At 41.4% G+C, this 27,949-nt stretch overlaps 1 protein-coding gene across 1 annotated transcript in view; it reads left to right on the top strand.

The window, feature by feature from the left end:
• The window catches only part of LOC146801922 (matrix metalloproteinase-20-like), a 165,739-nt gene that overhangs the window by 135,170 nt on the left and 2,620 nt on the right, over positions 1-27,949 (top strand). The window contains exon 9 of the mRNA XM_085624069.1: positions 12,298-12,401. Coding sequence (XP_085480195.1) covers positions 12,298-12,401 — 104 coding nt within the window. The remainder of the gene's footprint in view (positions 1-12,297; positions 12,402-27,949) is intronic.

Raw genomic sequence — 27,949 nt, 5'->3', positions numbered from 1 at the left:
AATTAATTATAATTAATTAATATTTAATTTTTTTTTAATATTCATTATTTAATTGATAATTCATTATGTTAATTGTGCAATCAATTTGTTCTAGTTAACTTTTATGTGTGGGTAGTGGGTTTTGTAGGGGAATAGGGTAGGAAGTAAATTAATTCTAATTAAGTAATAATTTATTTTATTTGGTAATAATTATTAAATTGATAATTCATTATGTTAATTGTGTAATACATTTTTGTTAAGTTAAATTTTAAGAGTGTGTTGTGCATTTTGTAGGAGTATATTGTGGGAGGTAAATTAATTATAATTAAATAATAATTAATTTTTAATTATTGGTAATTAGTTAATTGACAACTATTTATGTTGATAGTATAAATAATTTTTTTAATGTTCCGTTTTAGGTGCAGGTTTAAATTTTGTAGGGGTATAGACTGAGAAGTAACTACATTAGAATGATTTAATAAATATTTGTTAATAAGTAATGTTTAAATAATATTATTTTTTTAATTAAAAATAATTATGTTAATTGTGTAATATGTAATATATTAAACGTTTTTTGTTGTTTTTGTAAGTATAATGGCTATGTAGGGAATCGATTACACTAAATATGAAATAAAGTTAATTTATAATAATTATAGAAATGAAAAATAATTATGTTAAATATGTACATAAAATATTTGTTTTATTATATAAATGGTGTGAGTTGTTGAAGTTGGAGGAGTAAATAGTGGGACTTTAATTAAATATTATTAATTTATTATTACTTAATAAAGAATGTTTTTGTTTTGCACTATGTTCTTATTCCTCTTTTTTAACCAGGGGTTTGTATGAAATGTTGCACAAATTGTTAGCACGTTTGAGCTTCATATGCAATGGTTTTTATCAATGTCATTGGAGAACAACAGGAAAAAAGGAACCACAGCGCCCCGAAACTGACAGACTATGCCCTACGCGTAAGATCAGACGGTTTACACCTTTTTTTTTTTTATAATGTGCAGTTGATGTAATGAATGCACTTTAGGACAAACACAGATAGATTTGCTGGATCAAATAATCAATTAAACCACAATAAGTTACAGCTGAACGTACAAATGTACAGTCACCCCAAACTATATACAAATATCTGCACAACGTCACATTTAGAGCATTCAGTTCAACATGTACCAAGTGAATTGACATTTAAATAAGTCTTATATATTCAGGCATGCAATATTTCATATACCGTTCATTCTACTGAACAGACATGGAAATAATACATTTTCGTAGTAGGTAATTCAATACTAGGTGCCACACATCTAAGTCATTTGATACAAAGTTTTCAACATGAGCTCAGAGTGCAATGGGTATCCTCAACAACAACTGTAAAGCACAACGCAAAGATGCTTTTGAAAAAATACACAATGCCATTGAAAATCCTTAACTAAATCTGAATAATCACCAACACGCAAACAATAATCCCTGCATTAATCAGTTAAGGTATTTGTGCAGCGGTTGATGTTTCCTTTACATACGTGTTTTCTTAAGTGCTGTAGCGTACACCTGCTGTAACTTTCATTTCTATTGAAACATCGTTTTTTAAAAATAAAATATAGTGGAACATATTTATGTGGTCTTTGTTGCACCATATTTTGACACAGTTTTTTTTTTTAAATACATTTTTTTATTCAATCCATCAATAATAACAATCGAAGTCATATACATAAATACATAAATTGTCAATTCACCATACCATGTATACACATCAATAAGACAATGAATAATAAAAATTAAAATAAATAAAAAAACAACCCAGACATCAACATACATGATATATCCCTCATAGAGCTTGCCTATTTCAAATGTTCTATCATTGGCCCCCCATATCTGTATACCCAATTTCTGTTTTTTCATTGATTTCAAAGAATATAAACTGTACTCCAAATTAAATATATTATAAAATTTGTCCCGCCACATTTCAAAAGAGGGAGCTTCCTGTTGCAACCACAATGAGGCTACACATAGCCTAGCTACCGCCACTGCTATGAATATCACATATCTAAATGGATGGCACCTTTCCCCTGGTTTAAGGGATTTCCCTATTACCGTTAAAATTATATCCATCGTTATCTGTTCATTAACCACCTTAATCTCTGCTAAAAAATGCTCAATATGGCTCCTCTATAAATTTAGCTGCACACACTCAAAAAACATACGTGTGATATCTGCCCTCTCCATTGCACATCGAAAACATCTACCATCATTTGTACCTCCCCATTTCATTATCTTAAAAGGTGTGTGATACAAATTAAATTGTGTTTTAAAATGTTGTGCTCTCAGATTAGCTGAGAGCAGTATTTTCCCAGCTACATCTAATGAATCGCGCACATACAATCCATCTTGATGTAACCGGGCACACCAATTCCTATCTTGCAACTCCATGTCATCTTGCTGTATCTGTCAACATTTGATATAATACTCCTATTTTAACTCCCTGATTTACTGCCTCGACAAGGGGCCAGGTTTTCATCCCCTTCAGCTCTTTCTACTTCAACAAATAAACTCGAATTTGCAGATAAAAAATGTTTAATTGAGATTTAATCATGACATTTTGAAAATGATAAGTTTTTAATTTGTATGTTTGGTGTGAGTTGGTTTATTTGTAATGATAAATGGTGGGGTGGTAATTAACTATATTTATTTTAGGAATGCATTTTTACTATCAATATTTTAACTAATATTTTCTTATGTAACATGTGTAAATAATATTTTACTTATTAGGGTGCCGATTCCGATCCTGTAAAACCCGGGTACGAATGGTCGTACCCGGGAATTCCACCGTACAAACCAGCAAGTACGATTCATACAGAAATGCCATTTCCGTATGAATCGTAAAAAACACCGTACGGCTAAAAAATACATACAATTCTGATCCTGGACAGCGTGTACGCGACGTCCGCACGGAGTCAGGCAGCGTTTTACGGACCAGCAAGTACGATTCGTACCTACAGCACTCCGCACGGCTATATTTTTACGGGAGCCAAAAGGTGCCGGAAAAGCTAAGTACGCTGCTATACATGATGAAAAGGGGGCCTGCTACGCGATGTACACGCCATCACCCACATCGTACGTGTTATCATGTACGGTGCGTACCCCAACATTGCATATGTACGGACCGTACCCCCCACCCCCGTACGTCCGCACCGTACCCCAGGTGTACCCCCCACCCACGTATGTCCGCACCGTACCCCAGGCGTACCCCCCACCCGCGTATGTCCGCACCGTACCCCAGGCGTACCCCCCACCCGCGTATGTCCGCACCGTACCCCAGGTGTACCCCAATCCTCGCGTATGTACGGACCGGTGCGGACATACGTGAGGATTGGGGTACGCCTGGGGTACGGTGCGGACATACGCGGGTGGGGGGTACGCCTGGGGTACGGTGCGGACATACGCAAGGATTGGGGTACGCCTGGGGTACGGTGCGGACATACATGGGTGGGGGGTACACCTGGGGTACGGTGCAGACGTACGGGGGTGGGGAGGTGCGGTCCGTACATATGGGATGTGGGGGGTACGGTCCGTACATACGGGGGTGGGGGGTACGGTCCATACATATGGGGGTGGGGGTACGGTGCGGACGTACGCGGGAGGGGTGGGAGGCTGGGGGGGCCGTACGACTCGTACCCCGGGCACAAGTGTACTCGGGGTAGGGGTCGTACAAAGTTCGCTCCGTACGGGGCCTTTTCCATGCGCTTGTGTTTTCGGACGGGCGATACGGATCGTACTTGCGCGCTCGGACTTCAGTTTAATGATTTGTAAGTAAAACTGTCCGGGGACGTCTCGTAGACTTTTCCCGAGGCGATTCGTATGTATTTTTCACGTACAAATCATACTTCGCCGTTTGTACGGGACTTGTACGATTCGTACTTAAAAAAGTACGGATACGAGTCGTACGGTAATTATTTTTAACGGATCGGAATCGGCACCACAGTGTTGTTATGTTGATAATAAATGTTTGTATTGTAATATTTGTAGTTATTTATGACATTTTAATGTTATTTGTTTTATTTAATTTAATATATTTATATATATTATTTTTTACATATTTATGTTTTGAATTGTTTATTATGTTTTTGAAATTATTTTATAATATTGAAGATAATTTGTTTGTTTCTAAAGTTGCACTGACTGGAGTGGGATGGTACATTTTACCCCTCCGCAATTCAACACTTTCCCTACTGTTGCACTCATTGGAATGGGAATAGTAAATTTTATCTCTCGCAATCCAACACTCTTCCTACTGTTGAACTGACTGGAGTGGGAATAGTAAATTTTACCCCTCCGCAATCCAACACTTTTCCAAATTTTCCAGTGGCTGGAGTGATAATAGCATATTTTATCTCTCAGAAATCCAACACTTTCCCTAATGCTGCACTAACTGGAGTGAACAGTAAATGTTACCCCTCCACAATCCAACACTTTCCATTCTTCTGCAGGAAATGGAGTGGGAATAGTTCATTTTACCTCTCAGCTATCCATCAATTTCCCCAGTGTTTCACTGACTGGAGTGTGAATAGCATGTTTTACCTCTCTGTGATTCAACACTTTTTCTACTGTTATGCTGACTGGGGTGGGAATAGTATATTTTACCCCTCTGCAATCCAACACTTTCCCTATTGTTGCATTGAGTGTTGTGGAAATAGTAAAATGTATCTCTGCAATATAATCATTTCTGTTGCAGTGACTGTAGTGGGATTCATAAATTTGCCCCCTTTGTGATGTAACAGTTTTTCTACTGCTGCATTGCATGAAGTTGGAGTAGTAAACTTTATCCATACTTAGTGCAACACTTTGCCTACTTTTGTATAAATTGTAGTGGGAATAATATTTCTATTAAATGTGAAATGTTATTATTTATTTTATATTGTTACAATGTATATTATTATGTTTTGTTTATTTAAAGTTATAATATTTATAATTATTAATGTTTTTAATCACTAAAATATTTTTAGTAAATTGCAAGTTATTAATGTTGTTTACGTTTTTTGTTTTATTTAGAATGGCTAGTTTTTTAACTATTGCTTGTTCTTTGTATATGCATATTTATATATTTGTTTGTTAAATTATTACATTTTTTTAAAATTCCAAATTAAAATTATTAGTTTAATAGTTTTATCCTATCTGGTGGGCGGTTCTTTGGCGTTCCCACGGCAGTGCTTATAAAATAGGCAGCGGAATGGGAATGTCTAAATCAGTACCTGCACGGCATAGACTGCTGCAGTCCATACCGTGCAGGTAAAGGGGTGCATGCACACAGGGGGTCACAACATGTGCCCCCTTGCATGCGCCCCATGGCGCAGAGGCACAAGGAGGCCCTTTAGGATCCCCTTTGTATCCTCACTGCTACACTTTTTATGGTGGTTGCACTGCCATGAAAAGTGTGGCAGTGAGGAAACTCGTAATATGCTTGCTGAGGCCGCAGCAGCAGTCCATGCCATGCAGGTACTGATTTAGATGTTTCCATTGCACTGCCTATTTTATAGGCATTGCCGTGGGAACACCAAAGAACCACTTGCCAGATAGGAGAAAACTCCTAATCTGGCAGGTGGTTCAACAACGGGGTGGTGGTGCAGGAGCAGGGAAGTCCTGCTTTCGCACCACCAAACTCGTAATGGGATAGGATAGGATAACATTTGTAAAGCGCACCTATACCCAGGGGTGTCAAGGCGATGAGCAGACGAAAGAGAGAAAGGAGGCACTAATCAACCATCTAGGATGAGAAGAGACATGTTTTCAATTTTCTGAAAAGCCTGAGAGATTGGAAGGGGGGCAGGGGGTTCAAGAGTTTGGCGGCAGCTACCGAAAAGGAGCGACCGCCCCATCGGGCCCTGCGATACATTGGAGAGATCCGTTTTTTCTGGGAGGAGGGTCTCAGAGTCCTTCCTGGGGTGTACCATTGGAACATGGAGTTCAGCTACCGTGAGCCCATATTATGAAAGGCCTTATAAATCATATTAAGGACCTTGAAAGAAATGCGCTTCCTAATGGGGAGCGAGTGCTGATTGGTGCTTCGGAATGTTAAGGATCAGCCTGGCCGCCGCATTCTGAACAACCTTAAGCTTGTTCAGAGAAGCGGCATTAATTTTGAGATACAGAGCATTGCAGTAGTCAAGCCGAGAGGTGACCAGTGCAATGATGGTAGACTGAAACAGCTTAGCCGGAATGTACAGTAGCACCTTTCTAAGGGTTTTATATATATAGAAACAGGTGATGACAGTACAGCTGACCTGGGCATCAAAGGTCAGAGCCTCGTCAAAAGTAACCCCCAGAATTTTTGCTGTCCTAACCAGAATAGGAAGGGGACCACAATTGCCAGGCATTTGACCAAATTGAATTTTACATACCAAATACCAGTACCTCTGTCTTATTGCATTGATATTTAGGAAGTTACCCTCATCCAGCAGATAATGCTTGCCATGCACTTATTACATTTCTCTGCGCCCATTGCAAATTATTCGAGATGGAAACAATGATTTTCTTATCGTCCACATAAGAAATCACCTGGAACCCAAAAGATCTCACCAACTCGGCCAGAGGGGTCACATACATGTTAAAGAGTGTGTTGTTCAGAAAGGAACCCTCTAAAACCTCCTGTAATTATGCCCATAATCTGTCTCTTTTTTATATATATATATTGCATCCTGCCTAGGAGGCTTACCATTGGTCTTAGGAGGATTTTCTAAAGAGCTTACCTAATCTCTCAACCAAAGTTTTGCAATCAGTTTCTACTGGCAACTATTTATTTTAAACACATTAATTGGCATTGCTTTGTAGCCCTTGAAATGTAGAACCATAGTAGCTGCTAAGCACAGTACTCAAATTAATTTTGTTCCAACAATACATAATTCATCAAAAGATGTTAACATTAAAGCCAATCTTTCTTCTCTTCACATTCAGTGTATAATATTTATCACATCATGGGTGTCTACATTTTACATCAAGTCCAAAGTACACCACTCGAGTGAACCATTCAGTTAATTCAACCAACTGTAATTGCCTTACAGTCTTGTCTCTTAATATTATAGATACTTATACTACTGTATTTGTCAAGATGGGTCCTATTTCCACTGAAATGTTGAGGTGTTGAGGCCTGTACATTTTAGACTTTCTCAGGACATTTTCCAAGGAGACGCAAAGCTCCCGCAAAACAAAAACATATGTACAAATCAATCACAAGCCAATTTTAAAATTAAACCCACGATAGCCTATGGTCAAATTATCAACTGTGAGTCCCATCTAAAATCTAATTTAAAAAGTCTACAGTCAATTGCACAGTTTAGTTTAATTGTTTGCATTCCATCTTATCTGGTAATAATACTCATTAGTGTGCAGAAACAGTCATTATGTCAGTATCCTATGTAAAAGAATATTTCAGTTTTGTTTTAGACCTCTTATGGTGCCTAGGGTGCTATAAAAGAAAGGGTCACCATTCAATTGTGGGGAGCAGTATGGGACCTCCATTGGTTTTAGGTGGGTTCCAACCCACAATAAGCTGACCCCAGACACCCACACCTAAGTCTGATCAGAGTTGTTCCTCATAAAGGCAAAAGCGGCTTAAATGAGGTATCTCCTGAAAGAAGGGGAAGCCGGCTGGATAAAAAATGGTAATGGCACTACAAATTCCCATATCTGGCTCCTAGTCGACTATACTCAACGCTTTAACAAACAAAAGGAATCATAAGTAACTACTATATGTAAGTAGGCTTGCTGGATACAAAACATCCAAAACAAAATCATCACCATGAATATGAAACAATTGAGTTTCACCATGTCCCAGTACCGTCTGTACCTTAATCTGTGAATCAGACTAAAATATCCACTCTCCTTGTTTGCCAGCTCAAGCTAAAACAGACATGCTGAACCTTTTATGGTTGTGTGACCACAATAAGAGCAAAACCTCCACTAAAACTAAACCAGATTGGCACATGTAAGATTACATGAGTGCTGGTTCCAAGCGGTCAGGACAAAGTCACCACAGAGGACAGGCACGGTGTTGACTGGGATGTGCTCATCTTGAACAACGTCCGTCAGCTGCCCAGGGAGCAACCCGGGGTAAGCCAGAGCGGTATCTTGGAATAAGGTCCATATGTGATATACAGTGCTGCAGCTGACTCCATGGCGTGCCTGTACAGATTGTCTAACATTCCTTGAATACAATTATACACAAATACTTAAAACACTTGTAGTGCAGTCTAGGCCAAAAATGCATTTGGACAGCAGAAGGGTTAAATAAAAATCATTGTTACATTATATATTTGTGTCAAAGTCCAAATGTCTGTGTTTAACTCCTTGCTGACATGAAGTAGTCAAGTTACACACTGCCCTGCTACTGTGATATTAGCACCAATTTCGTTGCTCTTCCAGAAGGTATCACATAATCGTGAATAGCTCATCATGATCATTCAGACCCCTCTGTACAGGATTTAATTTCACTATCAACCTGGCTTTCCGTCTTGTGAGCTGAATTTTGACTGATACGCCCCTGGGATCCTGAGCTATTACAGACAGCATGATCAAGCGGATACCATTCTCAGGGTGATTCAGTTCTTTGTAGGGTGCAACCAAAGGGGGGTCTGTAATACTGCACCTAAGTCTCGATCTATGCTGAATGTGCCTTAATTTCACCTCCTGAGTTGCTTGGACAATATAATATAGGTTGCATGGGCATTATGCAGTGTTGCAGTTGAAAAAGAATTGTTGCTCCAGAATGGTGTCATTTATGATCACTTCTTTAGTGTCGCGAGTGTACTTTCAGGTACTACATTTGCTATATGTCATATGAGCCAGCACTGTAGGAAGTCTTTGTAAGCAAGGGATATCTACTCTTGATGTCTTATTGGTCCTGGCTGCTCTCTCTATTTATTGTTGAATATTCTTACCTTTCATAAAGGAAAAAAGAGACAAGGAACATTAAAGTTCTGCAGTAATTACAATGTTTTTTGTATAATCTTCTTGATTGTATTTGCAATGGGGCTGTACATGAGAACACATTTCAAGGGGGCTGTTATTATCCTTCACTCTAGGCTTCAGCAGTGTCTCATGGTTGTGCACCAGGCACATTTCAGGGCACCACTAACAAGTTTACAAGGATATCTTATTGCTTTAAGTATCTCTTTAAGAATATCGTCATTCAAAAAATACTCTTCCCTATGGGTATTATTTCTGGAATCCCCAAAAATTGCCCAATGGTATGGTTTTCTTTGAGAGAGCATAGGTGGGCACTGGAGAAATGAAGCAGTGTGTTTCTGTCGGTGTGTTATGAAAATAAGCTTACTGCCAGATGCCCCTCATCTGGGAACATCCATAGATCCCAAAAAATCTATTTAAGGATATCATACTTCATTGTAAATCTCAGATCCATTGGCTGACTACACAGTAATGCATGACATTGTTTTAAAGTCTCCAAGGGACTTCTTTCCTTTGCCATATGATGAAAAACAATGTATCTATACCAATTCCTTATGTGTTTGTAAGGATTACTCTTTGCATATAACCATTTCTCTCTGAAATATGCCATAAACAGATTGGCAGTCTCTAGTGCAATGTATTAATGTATTTATTCCATTTCTTTATATGTTTGTAAGGATTACTCTTGCCATATATCCATTTCTCTTCTTGACTTGGAGATACATTTCTGTCTGGAGCAGGAAGAAATTCATTTACAGACAAATTGAACCTAGTTGGACCAAACAGTCTGTGGAACCATGTGTGGTACTTTCCTTTTCTCCAAAATGTCAGCCACAACTTATAGTGACTCATCTTGGGGTATATTAGTGTACAATGCCTCTTTGTGAAAGCTGTACCAGGCACACTTTAGGGGTGACGAATTAATATATAACTACAGGTCTCCTTTCATGGCAAGGAACTTGTCCATTTCTTGTGTTGCTACAGAGCATAATGGTGCTCCGGGCAGTCATATGTTTTTGAAGCATACAAAAAGGTTATGGCTTGAATGCTTAATTGCAGCTACTTAAAATTACTCAGGCCCTCACCCCACACCATACGTTTTTTTGGCCTACTATGCAACCTTAGACATGAACTAGCCATATGAAAATCAGCTGTGTGCCAGGTCAAGCCAATATTGTTATATTTATTAAGAAAGGCAAACTGTCGTACAGCTTATACTTTCTCAGTAAAAACTGTGCAACATAGACTTCAAAACTGTGTAAGACTGATTGTGAGCACACCTTCAGGATATGTTTGCCTTAGTCCTGCTAGCTTAAAGTGCACCATCTGTACCCCTTACCAGTAAAGGTAACAGGTGGAATATGCAACCTCAGAATATGACCACCCTGCCTAACCAAGGAAATTGTGGTAACAGAACTAGAACCTTTTCCTTTGGTTACTTATCCATACCCAAAGAGTTACACAAGAAATACACAGCATGGCGTTTCAATATTTATTGAAGCATTGTGATTCATGAGTAATATACGTGTGCTGCAACAATCAATAGAAAAAAACAGAATAAAGAGATCATCATTATGAGAACGGTGAATAAGATAAACAGTTCAAACATTTTGCAGTTGCAGAGAATATATGCTTGCATATACGATCTATAATTTATTGTACTCCTACCTAGAACTACCTAACCTAGTGTGTCTAGGGTGGGTGAATCTGCCAAACCCCTGTAGGGTTATCTAACTCCACCGTTACCTATGGGTAAGTGTCATCATGCAGCCCGTCATGGTGGAAAGCTGGGCTTCATAACCCACAAAGGGTAAACAGGAATCTACTGGGCTGGAATTCTGGCATGGGGAGACCTCTCAGTTCCAGTGAAATGCTCCTTTGTCCAAACAAGGGAGTAAAGGCATTTATATAATAAACATCATCCATGTTGCCATGCCAAAGTCCCAGCCAGGCTGCTTTTGTTGATTCTTTCGTGCTAGCTCTGTTGCCAGCGTACAATAATAAAGAACAACATTTTGCACAGTGAACTATGGGGCTCATTAGGATGTCAGTGGTACTGACACCGACGGCACATCGGTGTCTGTCCCACCGACATCTGAAGCAGTGGTCAGACCAACGCATTACAATGCAGTCAGTCTGTGGTCGGAATGTAATCTCTACAAGGAGGGCAGTGCCTGCTCAGACACTGCCGTAGGGATTACAATGGCCCTTTCCGACGGCCTTTCAATGAAGTCTGACCGCCATTGAAAGGCTGTCGTAAATGGACTTTGGGGGCCCAAAGCAGGGCCACCGTCCCTCCGCGGCCTTTGATATGAGGCCGAGGGGCACCACAGGTGACCCCACAAACAGCCATGCCCCATGGTACCTGCCACAGGGTGCAGGGATGTTTAAAAATATGCCTTTTGGCATTGCGGCTTGTGCTGCGCCTCTTTTACCTCTGTCCAAGGTATTGTCATAATATGCCTAAGAAGTGGAAATGTAACCAAAACCATTTCAGAGAATATAATCCTGCACAGGCACACAAGCAAATGTGTGTAAAATGTCATTATGTTTAAGAAATAATCTGACCACATAACAAAACCGACAGTAGAAAGGGGTTCATACCAACCTATTTCTCTTCTAATTAATTCCAATACCCAACTCAGTTCCATAATCTTTGTGATGTGTATTAGTAGACTCATGAAAACATTGATTCTTATCACCAGAATTAATTTATTCCCATTGGAACATAACTACATATGTGAATATGACTGCTACCTTATTTGATGCAGTCTATGTGATGGGTATGAATGGGCATGATTCTTTTTGATGTAAAGGCTTTTCACTGGATCTCATGGTAATAGATCTGGTTGATTGGGTATGTGTCTGCTTTTGAAAACCTTTTCTTGTGTATGTGCACGCACTGTAGAGACCCCCTAAAGCATTAATAGTATCTATGCGTGCTGCTGTTGGAATCAGTACAAATAACCAAACGCATGTATATGGGAAGCCATGTCTCACTGTTATGCATGTATGTATGAGACAAAACTAGCAAATAGGCAGGAGAACACTGTAAAGGGTGAAAATGTTTGTTTATTATAACTGGGGAAAACTAATTATATTGTAGGTGCTCCTGAAGGAGCACAATTAGTGATGTTCAGCATTGTAACTGTGATATCCTCTACGCTGTATGATGAATGTGTTTTTATACAAATATGTATGCATTTTCACTTTACCATGGTAAATACTCTTTGAGGTTGACAAGCATGTGGATTTTTTGTTACATATAATCCAACAGCAAGCATTTTTAGCTACTTTTTTACAGTCTGTTAGTATCATTGACTAAAAATTGCAATATTATTCTGTACACCAAAGCTATGATGAAGCTGAGAAGAAAATGGGAACAGAGTATCCTAAAAGTATTGAAGATGAATTTGCAGGCATTGGAGGCAACATAGATGCAGCAGAAGAGGTGAATGGTAAGTATTCAAAGAACATTTATATTTTTATAAAATGTGATTTATTTTATTAGCTAATTTTTATTACAAAAAGGCAGTTTCAGAAATCCTTTAACAAATCAATTACCAGATAATGCATGCAGATTTATTTCACTCAGTATTAAAGCTGTTCTGTTGTAATGTACCATATATAACAACAGGTGTTGCTATTGCAGAGATTAGCGATGCTAACGTAATCAACTTCAAGAAGGATAAGATTCCACTAGGCTGATGAATATTTAGGGTCAGATTTATCAACACTGCACAGGTGCAAAGTGACACAAACTTGTACAACGTTTTTCTTCCTTTTGCATAGGAATGTAACTCTAAAAATAACATATGTAACTGTTTGCATTGCTTTATGCTGTTTGCATCAAGGAGCATTCTAACTGTGGTACACGGGCATTCCCTCGCTATCACCAATAGGTTTGACAGAAAACCCTATCTACTACCATTGGTAGACCTGACTTTTTGCATTATCTCTCCAGGAGCTACCCAGCCAGTGCTTGACCTTAATGAGTTGTAAAAACTGCTGCCAGAGCAGAAACAATGGCCTGGCTGTAGGGATGTATTTTTCTTCCCCTTGCAGGAAGATCAGTTTTGGTATGCTTAGGAACTTCAATAACTCCGGGCCTCCCCTTTCAAGAAGTAAATGTCAGTTGAGAATTGCAGAAGGCAACCTTTTGATCCCCCAGCCAGGCTGGTACCAATCCCAGTGAAAGGGATGCTACCCTCAAAAACATTTTTGTGACCACAGAGGATAGCACAGCTCATCTGGCTGGCCACACCTCTGGTTGGGCACACAGGTCCTGCACATGGGAGGGAGGGTTCACCCATTTAAGGTTTTGGTAGCAAGAGTCACTGTGGGATTGTTTACATCATGACAAACATGACCTGCTACAAAAATGGGAAGGATTGCGCTCTGAGAACTTTTAACCCCCGCTGGTTGGGGAAAAGCCAGGAGTCACCCCTAAACACTGGATGGTGCTAACAATAAATACGAAAGAACATAATAGAACTGCATCTGCTGTTTAAGACCTGTGAGGAAACCCCAAGGGCTGGTCCAGCTTTTACTTGTACTCAAGATACAGAAGTCATACAAGTAATTCAAGGGTCCTTATCAGGACCTAGTAAATCATATGACGCAAGAGCTACATTTTTGATGGTAGCCTTGTGATGTATTGCTTTTGGCAAGCCACGGTCAAACCTAATAAGAACCCAGTTATATCTATTGTATGGAAACCAGTGCCCCATGGTAATTCAATGTCACCTGAGTAAGAAGTTTTAATCAGATATTATTACCCAGCCACTCCTCTTAATTGGCATGTCGGCTTCCTTATGCTCCATATGATTTACTAAGTCCTGATGATGATCCTTGAGTTATTATGGGTCAAACCACTGTTTCTATGAGGACAATTAGGACACTGTGTCAAGTTCTGACTCTGTGTGCGTACGAGCTCCTCGGGATCAGAACGATGTTCAAATTGGGTCCACCCCTCAATATCCCCATTTCTGCATACCATGAAGGCACAGACGCTTGGAGTGATTGAGTGAAAAAAAGCGTAGTGGGGAATGGAACTGCAAGGAAGGAGACAATTAAGGTCTCCACTCTCACTGCTGTTAGAAGATATCTTAAATAGATATAGTTTTGCTATGAACAATACCTATCATATGGGGTGCTGACTTATGGAACCTGTGAATTTCCTTATGCACCACATTTAGTCTCCTATATCCTTCCTTGCTGATATGCACAAAATGCTGCAATACAAATGAAACACAAGTAAATTAAAAAATCCTCATTCAAAACCTTTGTGGTACTAGTGTAAGGCAGGCTATGTGTTATATTGAAATTCATACATACCATGCACACACTGTAAAGCCCATGTATGTTTGTCAATGATGAATAATCTCATCAATGAACCAAATAATGTCACCAAACATTAGATTCAGAAAGTCATTTCTTTTCTGTGGTGGGAAATGTACAGCCAATGGACCAAAATCAGCAAAAAGCTAAAATTCTTTTGGTAAATTATAGTTACTCTCAAAAGGAAATGTTAATTGTAAAGTGTTCATTTATTTACCAAGTTTAAACGTCACCAGGAAAAAGCTCTCCTTACAAAAATAGAAGAACCAGTCTTGTATGTTAGGAGTTTAGAAAAAAAGTAGGAAGTAAAAAAACACTCTGTGATTCAGCAGCACAACATTTTTAAAGCAAAAATTCAAATAGTCACTTATCTGTATAATGTCAGAAACATAGTATGCTTTGCCGAACAGGAAAAGAATTACAACTAAACCGCTGTTCCTAGCAACAGGTTTGTAGAGTGCTAAAGTCATGAGACTTCCAGGAAGAAGAAATTAATTCAAATAAATCAAGGATGCAGAAAATGAAAAACACACCAGCTGGTGTGTATTAAAGAACAACCAGAGCAATCCTCCCATGGTACTTTAACAAGAAACTTGAGAAGGACACAAAAGGCAGACCTCCTTTAGCCACCAAAATCCACTGTTCTTTTTACTAGAACACATAGAAATACTGCCAAAACCGACAGCCATAGATCCTCACTTTTTCAGCTCCACTCACAACAAAACTGACTTCATAGGTGAATGGATTTACGCACAGCCTATGTGCAAGTACTCTATTTATAGTCACTCCCCCTCATGACTGATTGAGCTGTTCGCGATGGACCATGGGAGTTGTAGTGAACTTCATATATGCCGATAGAGGAAATAACATTGTATTACCTTTGTCTTTTATTGTGGGTTTCTTGAGCCTGCATATGAACCTTGATGGTGCCTATGCCTGCCTTTTCCTGACACATTGTGTCAATGAACTTGTATGGTGCCTGAGCATTTCTAACCCAAACAGTGCAAATAACAAAACTATCTGTGTTCCATTGTTGATTTTATAATACAGACTATGCACCTATTTACTTCACTCACTGTAATCACATGAGAGCATTGAGTATCATTATGAGTCAGTAAATGTATCTTCAAGAAAACCAACCAATGCACCATTACCAGTGATAACCTTACACCTCTCATGGAACACCTCTCATGGAACACCTCAACTTTTGACTACAGACAGATGCTAAGACACACCCCTGGAACCTCTACCATTTTTCTGCGACACCATCCCCAACTTCCTTGCCCCCATAGCCATCAACTCCCTCCACTATGTCCTACTCGGCGAACTCAATTTCCACGTCTACGATGACGCCAACTCCTTCCCTCGCCTGGAAAATCCGAACAACCTTAATCTCACCCAGCTGGTCACCTAACCCACCACAAAGCCGGACACACATTCAACTCCATTGTTTCCTCCATCAACAGAATCAAATGCAGCCATGTCACAGAACTCACCTGGACCGACCATGCCATTTTTCACTTCACCATCTCCGATGCCCAGCACCTCAGCTCCTACCACCACAGCTGGGGCAAGGTAACCGGGACTCAGTGGACACAGGCCCTCAGAACCACCCAACCCGAAGCTTCAGCAGACTTGACCAGGCTGTCCAGAATTTCTCCTCATAAATCACCAAATACACTGACAGTGTCACCCTGTTGAGACCAGTAAAAGCCAACATAAGCATAACCCTAAAACAAGCCAGCTGGTGCACCTCAGAGCTCAGAACCACCAAGTGCAGCTGCTACCGATTCGAGAAACAATGGTGCATCACTATGAACCTCTCTGACAGAGCCGCTCACAAAGCAGCCCTCATCAACTATCACCTGTGAATCAAGCACAAAGAGCAACCTTCATTACCTGAATAGATACAGTGGCCAACAACACGAAGGAATTCTTCAAAATAGCAAAGAAACTCTGCGCGTGTCTGCTCCCTGGACATCTTATGAAGGGCCGTAGTGTGGGAGCTGGAACACGAACTGCCCAGAAGATGCGGTGCCTTCAACATGGCCGCAGAGTATGAGAAAAAAGTTAGGAAAACGCACGTAGCACAGATAAAAAAGAAGAAGCCCCCGCGGTCCCGCAAGGACCTAGAATGCCATCAAGTTCAAGTGAGCACAAGCAATAAGGGAAAATAGATCGCTGTACCAGAGTGCAATATTGTAGTAAAAACAATGCAAATTCAAATTCATATTCAATTTCATAAGTAAAATTATGTGGAAGACGAGAAAGAAGAGGGGTAGTGCAAAGCCTACTCACCACCAGCAGTTAGCTTCTCCTTTTAATTGAACATTAATTTACCATTGCTGCTCCTAGGTCCAGCTTCTTCTCAAGAGTCTTTTCCTAGTGCAGGAGTTTTTAAGTGGGGATGACAGTTCTGGAAACAAGGCACACCTGGGAAATTCTAGTGTGCCACATCATCACTCTACCCTGGCCCCACCCCACATGCACAGCATTGTGGGACTTTTAAGATGGTGACGTTGTGGTCTATGAAAGGACCTTTCCTAAAAGCCTCAACTCTGCCTACAACTGACACAGCTGCTTGATCCCTTCTCATAAAAGCTTTAAGGGAAACCTCTTGTGTATTTGGCTAATGAGGTCTGGCTTTCCGGCTATAGTTCTGTTTGCTTAGCTTTGCCTAGTGCAATGTGAACAGTTAATTAGCAGATGCAGATTACCTCCTCACCCCTTCCTTTCCTAGGAACTGGCTCAAGCACTGTTAATGACTCCATTGTCTAGGGAGGCCTTTGATCCTACTGCTGGCTTGCTGGGTAATTAACTTGGCCCATTAGGTGGAACAAAGATCTGGAATCTGAATATGGCTGAGCCAGTGAAACATGATAATTCTTGAAGTCCCAAAGGGGTGTGGTTATGATGAAAGGCACAGTGGGTCTACACTTGTGATTCAAGATTAAACTAAGATCAATATTGATACCTCATTGAACCCCGTAGATCTAAATGGGGAGAAACTATACTTTAGTGTACATTTTGGTTTTAATGTGTAATTCAGTTAAGCACCAGAGACTTTAAGTTAGAACTAAAAATCTACACAATTAAGGCCTACACACATAATTGTTTATTTTAAATAATTTTTATTGTTTTTTGTGAATATTTTGGTTACAAATTGCCGAGCATAAAATAACCAACAGTCATTTTACAGCATTAAAAGAAAGAATAATAAGTGCATGTACATGCATGACAAGCAGTTCAGGGACTAGTAAACATTGTCAAATAGACATATATATGTGCATCCGTGTGGAATTTATCAATCGAGGGCCTGAGCTTAGGCATCCCAGATACTCCATAGGGCCGGATGTAGTGTGAATTGAAGAAAAAATCTCTTCATCAACAAGGGAGTCAGGGAAATGAGGGAAAAGTGTGAGGAAAAAGAATCAATGGGGGATCAGCACGAGTGAGATCATCAAGGCGGTATATAGGAAAGAGGAAGTAGGTGTGGGCTGAGAGTCATGGGAGACAGGGAGTGAATAAGGTGGTGGTCACATGGATTACAGGAGGGGAGGGAGACACCAACCTAGTATAGAGGGGTTTGTGAAGCTGATAGAGGTGGGGGACGGTGACAACTGTGTCATAACGGTATTTCAGGGGGTCAAGGGGAAGGGGGAGACTTCTCTAACCAGCTCTTTAAGTTCAGTAAGTGTGGTGTCCCACTCTGATGCACTGGGGTGCCTCCAGAAGCACTGGGATTCTTCCCAGTGTATAGCGGTGCTCTATGCCTCTCCCCAGCGGAGAAGCGCCTTGTGTCATTGGAAAATCATAGGGGGATGTTGGGCTCTCCAATGCATGGTGAGAAGACATTTAGCCAGCAGGAGGGCAAGATTGGCAAAATGTGCCCATACTTTATGTCTCTTCCCCTTAGGAAAGATACCTAAGGCCATAGCTTTACAGGAGTTCAGCATCATAAGTTCTCCAATGGTGTCCAGGTCAGTGGACCTGCCATCTGGGGTATGTGAGTGGAACATGTGATTCAACTGAGAAGGTCTGAGGTACACCTTATGTAATACCATGAACTGGATGTTTTTTAATTGTGTGTTACAAGACATATTCTGAGGGGACTCTAAGTCCCTGGTTCGGTCATGTAGAGGTGCACCAAATCCTCCTCCCAGATGTGTCGGAGGTGTGTCAAAGTGGCCCGCGTGTGCTCTCTGACTGCTTTGCATAACCATATTACCAGGTGACGTCCTCCCCCCATAATGTGTAAGGTATGTATTACGACATGAGTAGGAGGCTCTTTATCCACTGTGTGCCATGTTGTCAGGATCACCTCCAGAAGTTGCCTGTGAAGCAGAAACTGGCTCTGGGGGATGTCATAATCCTGGCATAATTGGTTAAATGTGATAAGATGGTCATTTTGGAGGAGCCCACCCCCTGTTTCCAGGGGGCAATCATGCCACGCAGTCAGTTAGTCAGCTGTAAAGCGTCCTAGAAGTCCATGGAGGGGGTAGCGGGGAAATAGAGCAGCACCTGTCTGGTCAGTTGAGTGATCCTGGTGAGGCACCACTGGGCTACCCAAAAATGTAGATACCAGTAGTGACGCAATTTAATTGCAGCTTAGGTAGCTGACAAAGAATATTTAAGAATATTTAAGGGCAGAGGGTCGTCCCCAGTGCTAGTCTCGTACAGATTCTTGGCTGCCAATCACCGGGATACCCACTGGAGCAGCAATGCAAGGTAATTGGACTCAAAAGATGGGGCACCAAGCCCACCCTGTTCCACTGGTAACTGAAACTTATTAAGGGCCACCCGTCGCCATTTACCATCCCGCAGCAAGCCCCCTAGCATATGATCTATTTCCTGGAAGCACTGCTGGTGGGGGAACACAGGTACATTGATGAAATAATATAAGAGGCAAAGGAGGATGATAATTTTGGAAAGGGCAATCATGTCCATTAGGGCAAGTGGTAAATGCTGCCAGAATGGCTTGAAGGCCATTAATGCCTACCGCAAGTCGCATCAAACAAGTCCTGTTGTGAGTCTTATAACCTGATACCAAGGAAACGGACTGTCGCTGTTGTCCATGTTAGTGGCTCACAACCTAGGCTTATGGCCTGAGGGGGCACCTCCCACCAGAATGGGAAAGCGAATGACTTCCCCCAATTCACCCAAAGGCCTGCTGCTGCTTCAACATCCCAGAATGTCACAGAGATTGACCCCACATCTGCTGCTGAGGGGTAAATTCAGGCATCCCACGCATGCTTGGGTGAGTGGATTGATGGACAGTAGCTTCATGTATGCCAAGAGGTACCTCTCAAGGCCCGCTGCTCACAGTGCCTCGAAAAGGCAGTACCAGGATAGAGAGTAAAAGGCCTTCTCAAGGTCTAATATGAGTCACACTGCTTCTGGATAGCGCAGCAATGCCTGGTCCATAACATGGAAGAGTTGCCTGATGTTATCAGACGTGCTACGGACTGGGAGAAATCCATATTGGCCTGGGTGTACAATGGCAGTTAGCACCTGTAGATACCTCTCAGCAACTACTTGTTGTGGGTCAGTTGAGCATCACAGAATATTGGTTCATCTAGCGCATCTCGGGGTAAGCACCAGGTGGGCACATGTTTACCATATGAGCAGCATGGTATGAGAGGGCACAGCCGAGATGGTCAAAGTGCAGGAATGCCTACTTACATAATAAGGCCTACACCAGGAAAATACCAACTTTTTTAGGATCCCCTCTTTGGCAGGTTACCTGGGTGCAGATACTAGGTTGTGCAAGACAGTAGTCTCACTTGTACAGCCAGCACATTTGTGCAAATGCATTAGTTCATGTATTCATGTGTAATCAGTCCAGAGCCTGTTACCAAAGCTGTGCAGCAGTGGCCTTATCTCAAAAAGCAGACACTGGTGGTTAGCACACACAGTCCATTTCCATAGAAATTAACACAAGTGAGAATCAAATGGTGAGACTCACAGTAAAGGCCCAAAAATGGATAGTCAAAAGCAAAAAATCCAGAGGGATTAAATATGCAGCGCTTACTTTGCAACATGATATTTGTTTAACCTGTTAGCAGCAACTGGTATCTTGTGCGTGCAGCCTTTTCAAACGTGCTTCATGGGATCCATAGTTCAATAGATCAAATATCCTTTGAGATCATCTGACCTGAGCCATGATATGCAGAGTTTGAGGGGCTCTAATTGGGCTATTCAACTTTCAAAACCAAGCACAAAGAGGCAGTTGTGCTAATATGGTGCACTACCACATACTACAAGGGATAAAGCACAACAGCGGTACATTTGTATAGTCAGGGAGATGGGCATTCACTGAAAAGTGCCCTGAATCCTGAGCAATATTTTTCTGTATATGGCAATGAGTTTCTAAGCACTGGATGGGTGACAAATGTGTTTATTCTGTAATTCTGTGAATGTATAACAAAGAAAAAAGCTAGGGTTTCAAATTTCCCATAGTGTCTCAAAAACCTATGGACAGCTGAGTCCCTCAGGAGACTGGTGCTATGAAGGGAGCTTCCATTGTGTGCAATGGTATGTTGCATATGGGGCTCGCCAAAAGGAGAGCATAAATGAAAACAATGTCCCTCCAACAAATGCCTCCAAAACCTCTAAGATAAGCGTTTTTTAATAGGTTTAGCTCTCTTGCACCAAAGTGAATTAAGGTGCAACTGAATTCACTGTATTATTATCTTAACCCGAGAAGAACATTTTCAAGAATACATTGTTTTTGGGAAATCTGTGGATCCCTCATGGAACTCATAAATAACATTATGTGTTATAATGATATTCAGGTAGATAAGTGGTCGGTTTCGGGGAACAGATGGAGAGCTCTTAGTGTTTGAAGAGTTGGAAAGGAGCAGATGGAGGGTTAGCATTTGAAGAATTGACAGTTTCTATTTTTACTAGATTTTGATAATTGCAGTACCAGTATGGGAGTACTTCTGGGCAAAGGAAGCTCTGATTCTTTTCATTTCAATTTTTGCCTCTGCTTTTCTGGACTCCTCATATAGTAACAATGGGGTAACCCAGTATCCCTCAGAACCTGGGCAACAACGTATAATATAAACAATTGGTTCTGTCGGGTACAAATTATCTCTTTAAATTGCTAGTCCAGTCATTTGTTTACTTACATGAGAATATCAAAAAACAACACACATATAACGACCATCCAGGGTATTCAAAAGTTTTATAAATTACCTCATTTATAAATACCCACATTGATTTGCGTGGCTGTCAGAAACAAAACATACAGGGCGTTTGTAATCTGTGACAAGGTGAATATAGTGCTCAGTGACGTAGTGAGGGTGCAATATATACAGAGTGAATTTTTCTAAACTGTTATTAAAAGGCCAGAAAAAGAACAACAATGTTTGAATAGCTCTGTAGGTTGAATGAATAAGTCTTGAAACAGAGTCTTTCAACTGGTCCAGGGAATATGTCGACGTTTCAACCCAGGGGGCATTACTAAGTTAGTCAATGCGGGTCTTCATCAGGACAAGTGGCGGACAGCCTATGGAAAATGAGGGTAATGGTCAAGTGTGTTGTGACGGTGATTAGTATAACTAATTTCGACAATAAGGCGGGAAACTCACCTAAAAAGCCCAATTGCAAACAAAGGGCGTGTGTATCTTCAAGAATTCAGACAGTTACCAAATTGTACTGTACTTCCAGGATTAATCCAAAAACGGAAAATCAATTCCTGCGCAAAAAGGCATCTGTGCTCGTGGAGAATCTGCCTCACACGCATGCTTACCTTTTAGTCTAAATTCCTTTCATAGAACTGGGGGGCCAAGCGGAGCGGTACAGGCAAGCATCCTGTTACGTCCGTAGAAGTCGCGGCAATGCCACTCGACTGTAGTTAAGAACATAGACGCGTGTACGTTGCGTGGCGTCTGTGAGGCTGGTTGCTAGGCAACGCAAAATATCTTTAGCGTGCTCTGTCATGGAGAGTCTACGTGCGTTACGTGGCATCTTTGAGGATAGTTGCTAGGCAACGCGTAAAGTATCGGGCGTGCGCTCTGGATACGTCAATGTCTCGTAAACATCAGAAGGCGCATGTGAGTTACGTAGCGTTTCGGTTGCTAAGAGACTATGTGACGGGCTAAATCAAGAGTGGCACAGTATCGGATCATTTCTAAAAGAATGCGAGGCCACATTCGCATAGACCCAATCTCACTGTTACTGATAACAATAATATTGGCACACCCATGATGGCAGACCGTGACGGGTCTAACACCACAGAACTGGAACATGCTATGACCACACCCATCAATGTGACAACTTCCAGCCTATCCAGCACCAACATGACTACACCGCAAGAGCTGTCGATTGGCGCGCCTAGACAGATATTACCACCAAATAAAGACACAATGCTGGATCAGAATGAACCTATAATTAATCTGTCTACTCATGTTATGTCCGCTGCTGAAAGGGATGTCCTTGCCAAGGGGCTCTCCTTTGTGCCAACGGTCATACCGGACTCATTCCAGGTTAAACTTGAGCTCCAACAATTCTTTCGGAAAATCAGACTGAAATATTACTTCAGCAAAAACACATATAGTCCAAAACCGGCTGCGACCTGCTTTAGACCCATTTCCACCTTTACACCGGGCTCATACTTGATGAGTGAAAAAATACTGGCATTTGAGAAAATTGTCCACCAAGAAGCTATGCAAGTCTTGGATGAGAGAAAATACATACAATACAACATCAGCAAAGAAGAAAAACTTGCATTGAATTCGCTGAGAAATAATGACTGCATAGTCATCAAAGCCGCGGACAAGGGAGGGGCCGTAGTGCTACAAAACTCCACGGACTATGTTGAAGAAATAGACCTCGAATTGAGTGACAGGGAGAGTTATCAACCTACTCCACGCGACCCCACGCCATATCTCAAGTCTTTGATAGAAAACATAACGAAGGATGGCTTGACTTCCGGATTCCTCAGCCAACATGAACATGATTTTCTTAATAAAAAAGAACCTCGGATCCCAACTATTTATACACTACCTAAAGTGCACAAGCGGATAACCAAACCACCGGGCAGGCCGATTGTGTCCGGTTGTGGATCTATACTTGAGCCATTGAACCAATTCATTGACCATTTCCTCCAACCATGGGTCCCAAAAACAAAATCCTTCGTACGGGACTCGATGCATATCATACAGCTTCTGGAGGGACAGGCGTTTAATGTACAGACACAACTGCTAGTAACGCTCGATGTATCATCTCTGTATACATCAATTCCCCAGGATAAGGCACTGACGGTGATCAGAAATACACTTGAGGGAAGACAGAGACCCCATTGGATCCCGACTGATTTCCTGATTTCTATCTTGGAGATCGCCATGAAGAAGAATTATTTTGTCTTCAGGAAACAATTCTATTATCAATGCAAAGGTGTGGCGATGGGGGCTACCTATGCGCCGAGTCTGGCCAATATTTTCATGGATCATTATGAGGAAGAGCATCTGTACAGTAATGATAATCCATATCTGAACCAGATTACAGTCTGGAAACGATACATCGATGATGTAATAATGGTTTGGACAGGCGATGTGCAGGAGCTGAATGCGTTCCATACCTGGCTCAATGCCAGATCTGATGACATCCAATTTACAATGACGAATAACAATGAATCAATAGACTTCTTGGATCTCACGTTTTGTGTTGAAGATGGTCTCCTGTACTGTGACCTTTTCCGGAAACCAATGGAACGAAACACATTGTTGATGTACAATTCACACCATCCCCGTAACCTGAGGGATAACCTGCCCTATGGGCAATTCCTCCGGCTCAGAAGGAATTGCACCAGGCGAACTGATTTTTTCAAGGAGGCGGATACCCTCGTGAGTCGCTTGAGAGAAAGAGGCTATCCGAAAGGACTTTTAAAACGTGCTAAGAAACGCGCCTGGTATTGCCCCCGTGACCAACTGTTGGAGGTCAAGACCAAAGATGCCAAATCAGACAATATTGTCTGTGTCACGACATTCAACACCCGGAGCAATGACATCAAAAGAATCATCAAGAAGTATTGGAATCTGGTGTCCAGTGAACTCATGACCAAACAAGACCCGATCTTTGCCTTCAAGAGAGGCAAAAACATCAAGAACACTGTTGTCAGAGCATTTCTTGAACCACCTAAACAACCGGATCTAAGGAACTACTTTGGATTACCGGCACTCAGTGGACATCACAAATGTGGACAGTGTAAAGCCTGTGAGCTATGTCAAGAAGGAATGACTTTCACGTACAACAGTAAAACATACAAGCAAACACACTTTACAAATTGTAATAGCTCCCATGTCATTTATGCTATCCTTTGCCCCTGCGACCTGATATATGTGGGTCAAACCACTCAGAAAGCCAAAGTCAGAATCCTCCAGCATATGAGTAGGATAAGATGTAAGGTACAGGGCGCACCCATGGTTGATCACTTTCTGACACACGGCCACCCCCCAGACAGCTTAAAATGGTTGATTATTGAAAAGATCTGTCCAAACCCAAGGGGAGGTGCAATCTCTGGGATCCTCAACTACAAGGAGTGCAGATGGATTCATTCCCTTAACTCAATACAGAATGGGTTGAACGAGATGGAAGAGACGACAAGACAGATGGGACAACTCTGAATTTCTCAGGCCCCTGCACTAGCTAGGAATTCCACACATCTGGGACCCACATCTCTGTGTCCGATGGGGTCTAATCTAACCTAGCCAATTTTGGTCTTCCCACTAGCTTCAATACCCTAGGAGAGTTATGACTAAATGTCTTGGGTAATCTGTATTCTGATTTTGCGTATATTAGACTGCGACTTCTCCGTGTTCTTAATATATGTATGTCACTTTTACCCACTGTAATCCACTAGAATTTGTATGACTCAACCCAATGTTTAGTGTAATCTGTACTTTGATTTCGCATATACTATACTGCGATCAATCAGTGTTCTGAAGATATATAACATGTATGTCACTGTAATCCACTGCAATCCACTTTGGATACATACTGCCAATACCCTAGAGAATGTATGTCTCAACCCAATGTTTAGTGTATCCTGCACTTTGATCTTGCGATAATTTTAAGTTCTGACTATATGTAATTTGTTGTAATTCGTTTTGATACACATCTGTGAATTTCGTGGGTTCATAAAGAAAACTACCCAATTGACAATTAAGGATGTTCTTAATGGGTAGATCTATGCGAATGTGGCCTCGCATTCTTTTAGAAATGATCCGATACTGTGCCACTCTTGATTTAGCCCGTCACATAGTCTCTTAGCAACCGAAACGCTACGTAACTCACATGCGCCTTCTGATGTTTACGAGACATTGACGTATCCAGAGCGCACGCCCGATACTTTACGCGTTGCCTAGCAACTATCCTCAAAGATGCCACGTAACGCACGTAGACTCTCCATGACAGAGCACGCTAAAGATATTTTGCGTTGCCTAGCAACCAGCCTCACAGACGCCACGCAACGTACACGCGTCTATGTTCTTAACTACAGTCGAGTGGCATTGCCGCGACTTCTACGGACGTAACAGGACGCTTGCCTGTACCGCTCCGCTTGGCCCCCCGGTTCTATGAAAGGAATTTAGACTAAAAGGTAAGCATGCGTGTGAGGCAGATTCTCCACGAGCACAGATGCCTTTTTGCGCAGGAATTGATTTTCCGTTTTTAACCTTTTATTTAGAAACACGCAATCGACTGCATTAGAGATGCAAGGACAGGCTGCTTCTCCTTCCCTGGGTAATGTCTACCTGTGGTAACCGTGGATGACTGATCCATCCTGGGGTAAGCCCACATTACCCAATTCTATTGCTTCTGCTTACACCTAATCAAGCGCCTTTTATTAATCAATTGTAGCGCTTGGGTTCCCTAAACATGCTTCATTTCATTAATAGGGTCCCCCCTTTTTGGATTAATCCTGGAAGTACAGTACAATTTGGTAACTGTCTGAATTCTTGAAGATACACACGCCCTTTGTTTGCAATTGGGCTTTTTAGGTGAGTTTCCCGCCTTATTGTCGAAATTAGTTATACTAATCACCGTCACAACACACTTGACCATTACCCTCATTTTCCATAGGCTGTCTGCCACTTGTCCTGATGAAGACCCGCATTGACTAACTTAGTAATGCCCCCTGGGTTGAAACGTCGACATATTCCCTGGACCAGTTGAAAGACTCTGTTTCAAGACTTATTCATTCAACCTACAGAGCTATTCAAACATTGTTGTTCTTTTTCTGGCCTTTTAATAACAGTTTAGAAAAATTCACTCTGTATATATTGCACCCTCACTACGTCACTGAGCACTATATTCACCTTGTCACAGATTACAAACGCCCTGTATGTTTTGTTTCTGACAGCCACGCAAATCAATGTGGGTATTTATAAATGAGGTAATTTATAAAACTTTTGAATACCCTGGATGGTCGTTATATGTGTGTTGTTTTTTGATATTCTCATGTAAGTAAACAAATGACTGGACTAGCAATTTAAAGAGATAATTTGTACCCGACAGAACCAATTGTTTATATTATATATTTCTGGACTCCTCAGCTTATCAGAACCTTTGGCACTTGAAGAGCTAATAAGTCAAGGGATTGTACAGATGAACATCTTTGTCACTGATGAAGTTGAAATTGATCCTTTCTTTTATTAAAAGTCAGTGGAGGTCATAAAGTATGGAAATCATGTTGTCAATTTTGTTTTGTGGTTGTGATCAGTCTTACGGCTAAATGGAGTATTTCTTTGAGTGGTAACACAGAGGACTGCAGAACAGTTGCTAGATTGGCATTTCAAAAGCCTAGGCTGGAGGCAAGAACCGCTGTTTTAAAATGGTCTCTGTTGACTTGATTCATTTTTTAAGTGACTAAAGTGAGAACAAACTTGCACATCCAGTTTGTGAAAGAGATGGGAGTGAGTATGGAATCCAGAGGGAACCTGGGCTTCTATTGGAATTCTCAAGGGCATATTATCAAGCCCACTATCGCCGCTTTAGCTGCAGTTTCCTGCCGCTAAAACAGCAATAATATTAACGCCGTTCTTGATAATATGCCCCCACATTTCTTACAGGATAAAAAAGCTGTTCACAACATTCCAAGCATTCCAAGACCATCACTGGGAAGTCTGTTCCGCAAACTTCCTTTGACAGTTTGGGGGGCACATTTTTTGAGGCATCGATAGAACAGAGAGACAAGAATTTTTATACCAAATTCCCATTTCGAAGCAAGGCAAACGAATTTCCCCATGGCCCACCTTTATTGTGCTAAAGACCTTTGACTCTTGGACCCCTGTCCATAACTTAGGGCCTGATTCCGATGGCGGACAGACTTCTGTACATCCACCAAAGTCCCGGGGAAGGGGACCGCCCGCTTATAAGGCGATGGTCCCACATATGCAATAACGATTCGACCACCATCACGGCAGTCGCATCTACCATATTTAACATTGCGGCTGGTGCTGCTTGCTGCAGCACCCACCATAATGCTGAAAATGCACCTTTAACATTTCTCTGCACTACGTGGCAGGCACCATGCTGTGCCTGCCACATGGTGCAGTGAAAAGTGGTGCCCCCCCAGTGCTCTTGCCCCAGGCCCAGGGATTAAGGGGGACCCACTAGGAGCCTCCAAATCCGTTTCTGACTGCCATTTTGTGGCGTGTTG

Source organism: Triturus cristatus, chromosome 8 (genome assembly GCF_964204655.1).
Source record: "Triturus cristatus chromosome 8, aTriCri1.1, whole genome shotgun sequence".
NCBI lineage: Eukaryota > Metazoa > Chordata > Amphibia > Caudata > Salamandridae > Triturus > Triturus cristatus.
The sequence above is the reverse complement of the archived record's forward strand: the minus strand, read 5'-3'. Positions and strand labels throughout refer to the sequence as shown.